A 12447-nucleotide genomic window follows, 5' to 3' on the forward strand; every position below is an offset into this window, starting at 1 on the left:
GTTGACAATAAATGCATCTTGTGGATCTGGAACACGCTGCCTGAGAGTGTGGTGGAGGTAGATTCAATAAGGCCTCCAAAAGGGAACTGGATAATTATCTGAAGAGAAAAAATGTGCAGGGCTATGGGGACTTCCTCTTGCAGAGGGCTGGCACAGACATGACGGGCCAAATGGCCTCTTTCTGTGCTGTAACCATTCTATGATTCTGTACATATATCTATACTTTTGAAATCCCTTGGGCTTTTTTTTAAATGGTGAAGGCAAGTTCTGATTGTGGTAAAACAATGACTTTCAAACAGACGCAGGGACTCACTGCAGATATTGACTCACTCCTGGGGGAGCTGTTGCAGATGCTGACACACAGACAGTGACCCCCTGTCTACATTAATATAAACCCAGCCCCAACCCCCTTGTATATACTGACTCCAACTTAGTGACAACTTGCAAATACTAATATACTAACAGGGCACCATTGCAAATATTGGTGCTTCCCAGTTCTGGTAAGCCACTGAAAGAAAAACAGGGCTATTACTGCAGCTAGTATTTTTAGCAATATACAGAAACAATGATAGAAGGGATAAGGAACTTCAGTTATGTGGAGACACTGGAGAATCTGGGATTGCCCTCCTTAGAGCAGAGAAGGTTAAGGGGAAATTTAATAGAGGTGTTCAAAATTATGAGGAGTTTTAATAGAGTAGGAGGGTCAGTAATCAGAGAACACAGATTTAAGGTAAAAGCAAAATACTGCAGATGCTGGAAATCTGTAATAAAAACAGAAAGTGCTGGAAAAACTCAGCAAGTCTGGCAGCATCTGTGGAGAGAGAAGCAGAGTTAACGAAACGTTAATTCTGCTTCTCTCTCCACAGATGCTGCCAGACCTGCTGAGTTTTTCCAGCACTTTCTGTTTTTATTACAGATTTAAGGTAATTGGCAAAAGAACCTTAGGGGAAATTATGAGTTATTTTTTAACACAATGAGTTATTGTGATCTGGAATGTGCTGCCTGAAAGGGTGGTTGAAGCAGATTCAATATTAACTTTCAAAAGGAAATTGGATAAATACTTGAAAAGGAAAAATGTGCAGGGCTATGGGGAACGAGCAGGGAGGAGTGGGACGAACTGGATAGATCTTTCAAAGAGCCAGCACAGGCACGATGGGCTGAGTGGTCTTTTCCTCTGCTGCTATCGAATTTGCTAATAAGTTAACAAATATATCAAACTCTACTCCAGGGCTTGAGCACAGAACCTAAGCTGACACTTCAGGGCAATACTGAGGAAACGATGCTTCACTTCCCCTGGATTCCAACTCTCCTTTTACAGCCAACATCACCAAGAACAGACCAACTGATCATTCATTACATTGTTGTTAGTGGAATCTTGCTGTGCATAGAATTACTGCTTGCACGACAGCATTCAATATAATTCATTGGATGTTCCATGCTTTGAGTTGTTTCTGAGATGCTACAAGTCTTGTTTTAAGCAGAGTGAGGGATTGAAACATAAATTTAAACCAACATTAACGGCTGACATACAGAGTTTTAAATCTTTGAATATTACAAATTTGACAGCATGCAGTGTTTGACAGATCCCGGAAAAGTTTACTATTAGTAATTTAGGTTGGCAATTTAAGTGGCAAGTTTCTGGCATTCCCTAAACCTTGCTAAGTGAAGGGCTCCTTTCAGTCTTCAGAGGTAACTGCGGCAATGCATGTGTCAAATGTCCCATGTGACATTTACTATATAAAAAGGGGTTTGTTTGCCTGGAAACAGCTCTGACTAACAGCTTTGGTTGTACACTGTCCAAATCACTCAGACACACACACACACAGACCCTCCTGTAGTTGCACATTCACTTACCAAATGTGCTGAGACTTCAGGGGAAAAGGTATCTTTTTAACCATAAACTACATCAATGATTCAGTATGGAATATATTGTGAGGTATTGAGCTGTACAGAGCACTGAGATCCCAGGTTCAAACAGCAGACTGTGTTGAGTTAGCTGCTCAGTGGAGGCACTGATCGCAAATGCCCAATCATACAGAACATTCTTGGGGCTGTTCAGCACTCTCACCTCTGAGTCCCATTCCAGTCCCACTTGAGCGCATAATCCAGGCTGACACTTCAATGAAGTACTGTGGGAGTGCTGCACTGCCATAGGAGCCATCTTTAGGAGGAACTGATTTCTACACAGCAAGCTCCCACTCAGAGTAATATGATAATCAGTAGATAACCAGCTTTTAGAGATGTTGGTTGAGGGAATAAACATTGGCCAGGACACCAGGGAGAACTCCCCTGCTCTTCTTCAAAATTGTGCCATGGGATCTTCTACATCCACCTGAGGGGGCAGACAGGGCCTCAGTTTAACATCTCATCTGAAAGACGGCACTTCTGACAGTGCAGCACTCCCTCAGTACGGCACTGGGAGCGTCAGCCTGGATTTTGAGCTCAAGTCTCTGGAGTGGGTCTTAACATACTGCCCTCCTGGTTCTTAGCGTCTGCTAACACCAAAGCATGAAGCACGCACCTCAAAAACAATGAAGAAAAAGTATCGAGTTGATGGACTCTTGCTCTGTATAACATGCATGGTGCATAAAGCGACATTATTAGAAACGTTCAATTTTAGCTGATTGCTGCTCAAGTTAACAGAACTGTGAAACGCAGCGACTGGGAGCCATTCTTCTGTAAGCTGCGACAGGTTCTGGCTCCCTAGTTCCTGTGCAGGCTCCCAAACTGTGCAATTTCCTGTCGGATAGGTGTGAGCACAGAGTTGGTCAGCCTCACAAACCCTCAGCCAACACACCCTGAAGGAAACCTCCGATACAGGATCAGTTTCTGGACGACAGAAAATGACAGAATTACATAGAATTTACAGACACAGAAACAGGCCATTCGGCCCAACTGGTCTATGCTGGTGTTTATGCTCAACATGAGCCTCCTCCCACCTACTTCACCTCACCCTATCAACATAACCTTCCATCCCTTTCTCCCTTTTATCTAGCTGCTCTTTAAATGCATCTATTCGAATCACCACAATCACACTCTGCATGTTCCACATTCTAACCAACGCTCTGGGTAAAGAAATTGCTCCTGACCCCAATTGTATTTATTAATGACTATCTTATATTTATGGCCCCTAGTTTTATTCTCACAAAACATCTTTTCTACGTCTACTGTATCAAACCCCTTCCTAAGTCTTAAGACCTCTATCAGTTCACCCCCACAGACTTCACTTTTCTAGAGAAGAGCCTCAGCCTATTCAATCTTCAAATTAGCACCAGCTTGTTCGATTTCCAAAGATGATTAGTCCCAGAATAGTAATCTCCATTATTTTTAAAACTGGAACACAATGTGAACTGAGTCGTGAAATTTCTCCTGACAGTAACATTGATGGCATGCTGCTAACTTGTTAAAACTGAAGTGACAGGAATTTCACCCATATGAAGTGAGAAGATCTTTTTATTTTATTGTTATTTTCACACATATACAATATATTAAAAGACCTGCATGTGGCATGCGTCATAGAATCATACAGTACAGAGAAAGGCCATTCCGTGCATCGTGATGGTGCTGACTCTCTGCTATCAATTACTCCCACTCCCCTCCTCTTTCCCCACAGCCCTGCAAATTTGTCCTCTTCATAACTGATCCAATTCTGAAAGTTACTAGCGAATCTGCTTCCACCACCCTCTCAGGCAGCTCACCACCACCTTCTCAAGGGCAATTCTCACGTGCCGAGTGGATGATCCATCTCGGCCTCCTCCTGAAGTCCCCAGCATCACAGATGCCAGTCTTCAGCCAATTCGATTCATTCCGCATGATGTCAAGAAATGACTGAAGGCACTGGATACTGCAAAGACTATGGGCCCTGACTATATTCCAGCAATAGTACCAAAGACTTGTGCTCCAGAACTGCCGCGCCCCTCGCCAAACTGTTCCAGTACAGCTACAACACAGGCATCTACCCTGCAATGTGGAAAATTGCCCAGGTATGTCCTGTACACAAAAAGCAGGTCAAGTCCAACCCAGCCAACTACCGCCCCATCAGCCTACTCTCAATCATCAGTAGAGTGATGGAAGGTATCGTCGACAGTGCTTAGCAATAACCTGCTCAGTGACGCTCAGTTTGGGTTCTGCCAGGGACACTCAGCTGCTGACCTCATTACAGTCTTGGTTCAAACATGGACAAAAAAGCTTCACTCAAGAGGTGAGGTGAGAGTGACTGCCCTTGACATCAAGGCAGCATTTGACCGAGTATGGCATCAAGGAGCCCGAGCAAAACTGGAGTCAATGGGAATCAGGGGGAAAACTCTCCGCTGGTTGGAGTCATACCTAGCACAAAGTAAGATGGTTGTGGTTGTTGCAGGTCAATCATCTGAGCTCCAGGTCATCACTGCAAGAGTTCCTCAGGGTAGTGTCCCAGGCCCAACCGTCTTCAGCTGCTTCATCAATGACCTTCCTTCAATCATAGGGTCAGAAGTTGGGATGTTCGCTGATGATTGCACAATGTTCAGCACCATTCGCGACTCCGCAAATACTGAAGCAGTCCGTGTAGAAATGCAGCAAGACCTGCACAATATCCAGGCTTGGGCTGATAAGTGGCAAGTAACATTTGCGCCACACAAGTGCCAGGCAGTGACCATCTCCAACAAGAGAAAATCTAACCATCTCCCCTTGACATTCAACAGCATTACCATCGCTGAATCCCCCACTATCAACATCCTAGGGGCTACCATTGACCAGAAACTGAACTGGTGTAGCCATATAAATACTGTGGCTACAAGAGCAGGTCAGAGGCTAGGAATCCTGAGGCGAGTAACTCACCTCCTGACTCCCCAAAGCCTGTCCACCATCTACAAGGCACAAGTCAGGAGTGTGATGGAATACTCTCCACTTGCCTGGATGGGTGCAGCTGCAACAACACTCAAGAAGCTCGACACCATCCAGGACAAAGCAGCCCACTTGATTGGCACCTCATCCACAAACATTCACTCCCTCCACCACCGACGCACAGCGGCAGCAGTGTGTACCATCTACAAGATGCACTGCACCAACTTACCAAGGTTCCTTAGACAGCACCTTCCAAACCCCCGACTTCTACCACCGAGAAGGACAAGGGCAGCAGATGCATGGGAATACCATCACCTGCAAGTTCCCCTCCAAGTCACACACCATCCTGACTTGGAACTATATCGCCGTTCCTTCATTGTCGCTGGGTCAAAATCCTGGAACTCCTTTCCTAACAGCACTGTGGCTGTACCTACCCCACATGGACTGCAGCGGTTCAAGAAGGCAACTCACCATCACCTTCTCAAGGGAAATTTGGGATGGGCAATAAATGCCAGCGATGCTCACATCCCACGAATGAAAAAAAATGCAGCACATTCCAGATCACAACAACTCACTGTTTAAAAATAAACTCCTCATTTCCACATTGCTCGTTTGCTGATTATTTTAAACCTGTGTGCTCTGGTTACCAACTCTCCTGCCAGTGGAAACAGTCCTTCCTAATCTACTCTACCATACTTTGAGTGTGTCCAAAGCGTACAGCCTGCACCGGAACTAGGCAGCTTACAGAAGGATGGTCCCACTAGCTGAGTTCTGTGGTTCTGGTAATGCGAGTGGTAGTCAGCCAAAATGGAATGATTTTAATCATGTCGCACACATGCTTGGTACACAGAGCAAGAGTCCATCAAACTTTTTCTTCCCTGTTTCTGAAGCCTGTGTCAGTAGTGGCTCAGTGGGTAACACTCTCGCCTCAGAATCTGAAGATTGGGGCTTTAAGACTCACTCCAGAGACTTGAGGCAAAATAAAATTGTTCATGTATATTTTATGGGCTTTTTCCTGGAACCACTCAGAAACACCAGCTCTATTAATTTATTTCACTGCCCTTTGGAACATCTTTTACTTACATTTACCTGTGACGAAGCCACGAGTCTCCTTCTGATGAACTGTAAAATCTCACATGGCCTATTTCACCAGTTTTCCCATGAGCCATGCTTATTGCACTGGTACCAAAACACTGAAAGAACTTGCATTTATATAGCGCCCTTCACAACCTAAGGACGTCCCAAAATGCTTTACAGCCAATTGAAGCACTTCTGCTAAAGTGTAGTCGTTGTTGTAATGTCAGGAAATGCGGCAGCCAATGTGTGCACAGCAAGCTCCCACAAACAGCAATGAGATCATGAGCAGATAATCTTTTTTTTCATGTTGTTGGTTGAAGGTTATCCTGAGGGGCTATACAAAAGCAAGTCTTCCTTTTGAATGAAGAGAGGGAGATTAGCAAGGCTGAGAATTTCAGGGAGGGAATTGCAGGGGAGTGGCTGGGAGGGTAGCGGGTGGGATGCACAGGAGGGCAGTCAGAAAAAAATGATGGGCAGTAGCGTCCAAAAAAACATACACAGGCAGCTTCCCAGAAATTTCTAATTACCCTTTCGCACAATTCTCACTATGCAGAGACAGCACGAAATGCTGCCGAAACGTCCTAAAGATTGGAATTCTCCACATTAATGCATATTCTGCCAAAGACTAGGAGCTATTCATTGGGCCTTACCGTTCAAGATTCATTCAATTTCTCAGCATCAATGGAATTTATGGCATGTCGACTGTACATGTAAAACTGATCCGAGCTCCTTAAAGTGTTCCATTCTTTTATGGTACATTGCACAAATATTTATGCTAAACAGTCCAATGCTTTAGTGCTACACAAACATCATTACAGAAATAATGTCAAGCAACTTATCATTAAATATGTAGGCTGGGACACAGAAACTACTTTATCCGCCAGAATGCAGCAGCTGTATAAATCCCGTGAAGTGATCTTTGAATTAAATTTTGATTTATTTGGAGTGGGTGGGGAGACAGGGGAAAAACCACAGAGAGTGGGGGATGGCTGAGAATTAGAAGAGTTGATCACACCACATGAAGTTATAGAGCTATACAGTACAGAAACAGGCCCTTCGGCCCGACGCATCTGCGCCGTCCACCAAGCACCCATCCAAACAAATCCAATTTTCCAGCACTTGGCCCGTAGCCTTGTATGCTATGGCGTTTCAAGTGCTCATCTAAATACTTCTTAAATGTTGTGAGGGTTCCTGCCTCTACCACCCCTTTAGGCAGTGTGTTCCAGATTCCAACCACCCTCAGGGTGAAAAATTTTCCCCTCTAAACCTCGTGCTCCTTACCTTAAATCTATGCCCCCTGGTCATTGACCCATCCGCTAAGGGAAAAAGTTTCTTCCTATCTATCCTATCAATGCCCCTCATAATCTTGTATACCTCAATCAAGTCCCCCTTCAGCCTTCTCTGCTCCGAGGAGAGAGCCTATCCAGTCTCTCTTCACAGCTGAAATGTTCCAGCCCAGGCAACATCCTGGTGAATCTCCTCTGCACTCTCTCCAGTGCAATCACATCCTTCCAGTGGTGACCAGAACTGTACACAGTACTCCAGCTGTGGCCTAACCAGCGTTTTATACAGCTCCATCATAACATCCCTGTTCTTATAATCTATGCCTCAGCTAATAAAGCCAAGTATCCCATATGCCTTCCTAACCACCTTATCTATCTGTGCTGCTGCCTTCAGTGATCTATGGACAAGTACACCAAGGTCCCTCTGACCCTCTGTACTTCCTAGGGTTCTACCATCCATTGTATATTCCCTTACCTTGTTAGTCCTCCCAAAATGCATCACCTCACACTTCTCAGGATTAAATTCCATTTGCCACTGCTCCGCCCATCTTACCAGCCCATCTATATTGCCCTGAATCTAAGGCTTTCCTCCTCACTATTTACGACACCACCAATTTTCGTGTCATCTGCGAACTGACTAATCATTTTGTGGGTGTAGTTTCCATACGCATGGGATAGTGATGTCATTTGAGTGCATCACCCTCTATAACTCCGCTCTAGTCTAATTCAACACATATGAGCGGTATTTTCATTCAGTGAAAACGTTAAAGTGGATCTCACCTTCATGAGAAGTGTTTGACAAACCTATTTTTTTGGCTTCAGGGAGGGAAGAGTATGATTGTTGTCACCATAATATTACATGGTGGCTCGGAGGGTAGCACTCTTCCCCTCGAATCAGAAGGTTGTGGGTTAAACCCCACTTCACAGACTTGAGCACAAAATCCAGGCTGACACTCCCACTGAGGGAGTGCTGCACTGCTGGAGGTGCCATCTTTCGCATGAGACATTAAATCAAGGCCCCATCCCAGGTGGACATACCAAGATCTTATGGCACTATTTCGAAGAAGAGCAGGGGAGTTCTCCCCAGGGTCCTGGCCAATATGTATCCCTCAATCAACATCACTAAAAAGGCAGATTATCTGGTCATATTCACATCGCCGTTTGTGGCAGCAAATTGGCTGCAGCATTTCCTACATGACAACAGTGACTACACTTCAAAAGTATTTCATTGGCTGCAAAGTGCTTTTGGATGTCCTGAGGTTGTGAAAGTTGCTATAGAAATGCACGCAATGAACGCAACAAGCTGCGTTTGTTCAATTCTTCCACAGAACGGCAATATTTGTAAAAAGGAAAAAAATAAAATGTTTTCTCACAACACTTTTTCATAAATTGCTACAGTCTCATGAGCCAATCAGAATCAATTTTCAAACTGCATCAAGCGCAGGGCAACAATTTTATGTTTTAATATGCTGCATTTAACTTAGTAAAAAGTCCCAATGTAGGTCGGTGAGCACTGGGCTGATGTGTGAATGCGACTTGATGTGAGCTAGGATACAGGCAGCAGAGTTCTGAACGAGTTTAAGGTTTTGGAGGGTGGAGATTGGGAGGCTGGCTAGGAGAGCAATGGAATAGTTGAGTCTGGAGGTAACAAAAGTACAGCATGTTACAGGACTCCGAACCCTTGGTGAAACCACCACAAGCGAGACATAAGACCAAGATAATTCCCTCTACCAACAACATTCTATACATGGGCCCATTCCCACAGTGCCCCTTCTCACCCTTACTCCCCTATCATACTCCCAAGAATTCTAAAAGGTGAGCTCCTTCTTTTGTTTAGGAACACTTAAATATCATAGAATCAGTGACTGGTACAGTGCAGAATGAAGCCATTCGGCCCATCATCCCTGTGCTGGCTCTTTGGTAGAGCTATCGAACTAATCCCGCTCCCTACATATTTGTCATAGTCCTGTAAATTCTTTGCCCTTCAAGTATTTATCCAATTTTCAACAACAGAAAAGAAAATTCCTGCTTTAAAATACACATTGGAAATAATACTAACTTTTAGTTTTCAAATCAATTTTTTTCGCTATCATTTCACTTACTTTGGTAATAACTTGTACGCTGGTATTAGGCAGTAAAGTGGTGATCACTCTCAGAGGGAAATCTGCTCGAGTGTATTTCCTATTGTCCATCTCATGCTCCCATCACACTCACTGGGGCCAAGCAGGTGCCCTTCATTTCTTGTCGACTTGGCAAGTCACTTACCTCCTACTGCTGCCACTGCAACTAAACACAACCAACAGCTCATACCTCCAGAGTCCGTCAGAGTCTTGTAAAAGCAGGAGCTCCCGAAGGTCAACACACAAAGTAACTTGAAGACTGTTTTTAAATGTTTTAAACCCTTTCCGCCTGCAAAGATGGCACAATCCACTTTGGAATGTCAAGCAGGATGACCAAACAGCCACTTGACCCTAAAGTCGTCGTCTTTGGAACTTAACAACAGGCCTAGAATTTCACTTCCCAAGTTCTTCCTGTCCCGTCTGCAGACTGATGTTGCCGTCTCTCATCAACACACTATATCTCGCACTGAGGAAGTTTGTTTCATTGTTCACATCACAACAGAACAGCTTGGAATTTTAAAATGAGAATCTGACTGGAGCCCAGAAGGGAATCATTCTCTCTCTCACTCCCACCCTCTGCAGGATTGGAGCGAATTTTCACAGGACATTGTGGGTGGACAAAGAGTTGGAAAGAAACACGACAGGGCTGGAAATACAAACTCTTAACTCCTTTCAGCCCATTCTGGGACTGAATCTCCTCCTGTGAATTGTTGAAATACGAATGTTCTGTTCTGACCTCTGGCCTTTTAATCGCTCCACCACTGGCAGCTGTGCCTTCACCTGCCTGGGCCCTAAGCTCTGGAATACCCTCCCTAAACCTCTCCGCCTCTCTCTCTCCTCCTTTAAGATGCTCTTTAAAACCTACCTCTTTCACCTGTCCTTATATCTCATGATGTGGCTTTGTGTCAAATTTTGCTTGATAATCCCCCTGTGAAATGCCTTGGGATGTTTTATTACATTAAAGGTGCTATATAAATGCAAGTTGTCGTTGTTATAACCATAATGTGGCTAAGCATCGGGCAATTGAAAATCATCTACCACATGTCCTCACTCCAGTCTGACTGTTGGCACATCTTAATAAAACCTTCACAGGAGAGGGGTTAGCTGTATGCTCACGAGGATGTTAGGAAATGTAATCATGTGATGTTAACAAGACCTTTCGGGGGCCTTTGAACTGTTGAGCTTATGAAACAGCTAGCCTGTAATAAGAACTCTTGAAGCTTTGAGATTATTGCATTTCAGGGATGAGGTTCCCACCACAAACTTTCAGAAGGTGTCTGAAGATGACACTGGCCTTTTGCCATTTGTTGTTGTCCAACTTTTTTACATGGAGCCTGGAAAATTGCCAGAAGTGAAATGGGGCAAGAAGCATGCCCGCATTTCAAAGCAATGTTTTTTTCTCAGTTTTTATCCACTCTGCCTCGTTCCATTCAAAGGAAAATAAATTTCAGCAAATTTTCTCTCATGCTGGGGTACAATTCCCCCATTGATCCCAAAGTATCTCACCCAAGTGGAAGTACCTCAATCCAGTCGAAGGTTTACTAGACTAATACCTGGAATGAGCAGGTTAGCTTACGAGGAAAGATTGGACAAGCTAGGCTTGCATCCGCTGGAATTTAGAAGAATAAGAGGTGACTTGATTGAAACATATAAGATCCTGAACGGTCCTGACAGGGTGGATGTGGAAAGGATGTTTCTCCTTGTGGGAGAATCTAGAACTAGGGGTCACTGTTTAAAAATAAGGGATCATCCATTTAAGACAGAGATGAGGAGAAATTTTTTCTCTCAGAGGGTTGTTAGTCTTTGGAATTCTCTTCCTTAAAAGGTGGTGGAAGCAGAGTCTTTAAATATTTTTAAGGCAGAGGTAGATAGATTCTTGATAAGCAAGGGGGCGAAAGGTTATCTGGGATAGGCGGGAATGTAGAGTCGAGGTTACAATCAGATCAGCCATGATCTTGTTGAATGGCAGAGCAGGCTCAAGGGGCCGAGTGGCCTACTCCTGCTCCTAATTTGTATGTTTGTATTCAGGACCTGTGACCATTCAGCCTGAAAAGGAGACATCTGAGAGGTAGTGAACAATAATAGCATGCATTTGTATAGAGCCTTTAACATAGCAAAGTGTCCCAAGGTGCTTCACAGGAGTGATGATCAAGTAGAATTTGACACCAAGCCACATAAGTAACGGTGACCAAACCCTTGGTCAAGGAGGAAGGTTGTATGGAGCTTCTCCAAGGCAGGAAAGAGAGGCGGAGAGGTTTAGGGAGGGAATTCCAGAGTTTAGGCAGCTGAAGGCACAGCCGCCAATGGTAGAGCGATGAAAATCGGGGTGCAGAAGAGGCCGGAATTGGAGAAACACAGATAAAATTGTTAAAGGTATAGGAAAAGTCAACCTACATCATTACTTTAAGTTAAAGTGAGCAAGTGGAACAAGAGGACACAGGTTCTAACTAGAGATGACTTGTGTTAGAATTAAAATAGGCTGGCTGGTCTTCCCTTTAATAAGTGGTTTAGTTTAGTTTAGTTTAGTTTAGAGGTACAGCACTGAAACAGGCCCTTCAGCCCACCGAGTCTGTGCCGACCATCAACCACCCATTTATACTAATCCTACACTAATTCCATATTCCGAACAAAACCCCACCTGTTCCTATATTTCCCTACCACCTACCTATACTAGGGGCAATTTATAATGGCCAATTAACCTATCAACCAGCAAGTCTTTGGCATGTGGGAGGAAACCGGAGCACCCGGAGAAAACCCACGCAGACACAGGGAGAACTTGCAAACTCCACACAGGCAGTACCCAGAATTGAACCCGGGTTGCTGGAGCTGTGAGGCTGCTGTGCTAGCCACTGTGCCACCCACATGTTTATTCCCTCCTCCTGACTAATAGCTCGGGAATGGTCATGTCCTGTGGAGTGTTTGGTCATCTCTACTTCTTCTGCCTGTTGGGTATTTGTTTGCTACAAATGGCCCAGAATTTTCTGAAGCAGTGTGCTGTACTTAGATTTTTTTCCCCCCTGTAACTTGCTGGAAGTGTGAGTTGATGGCACGACGAGAGTATTGAATCTTGCTACAAAGCGGGAACCCTTCCTGAATATTCTCTTCTCCAGTTCAGGGACTCTGAAAGCATTTTTATACATTGA

At 44.4% G+C, this 12447-nt stretch overlaps 1 protein-coding gene and 1 long non-coding RNA gene across 13 annotated transcripts in view; one reads left to right on the forward strand and one right to left on the reverse strand.

Moving 5' to 3' along the window:
• phldb1b (pleckstrin homology-like domain, family B, member 1b) overlaps nucleotides 1-9442 on the reverse strand; it is a 355881-nt gene extending 346439 nt beyond the window's left edge. For 4 of the 12 annotated variants that reach the window (XM_068054117.1, XM_068054110.1, XM_068054114.1 and 1 more), the window contains exon 1: nucleotides 9287-9441. In XM_068054117.1, coding sequence (XP_067910218.1) covers nucleotides 9287-9376 — 90 coding nt within the window. In that variant the 5' untranslated portion in view covers nucleotides 9377-9441. Of the gene's footprint in view, nucleotides 1-9286 lie in introns of all 12 variants that reach the window. The other 8 variants (XM_068054121.1, XM_068054127.1, XM_068054120.1 and 5 more) reach the window with 3 other exon arrangements.
• Nucleotides 1-12447, forward strand: part of LOC137381473 (uncharacterized) — a 197759-nt gene that overhangs the window by 93130 nt on the left and 92182 nt on the right. The window lies entirely within an intron of this gene.

The sequence above is a fragment of the Heterodontus francisci genome, chromosome 22 (genome assembly GCF_036365525.1).
Source record: "Heterodontus francisci isolate sHetFra1 chromosome 22, sHetFra1.hap1, whole genome shotgun sequence".
NCBI classification, from domain to species: Eukaryota; Metazoa; Chordata; class Chondrichthyes; order Heterodontiformes; family Heterodontidae; genus Heterodontus; species Heterodontus francisci.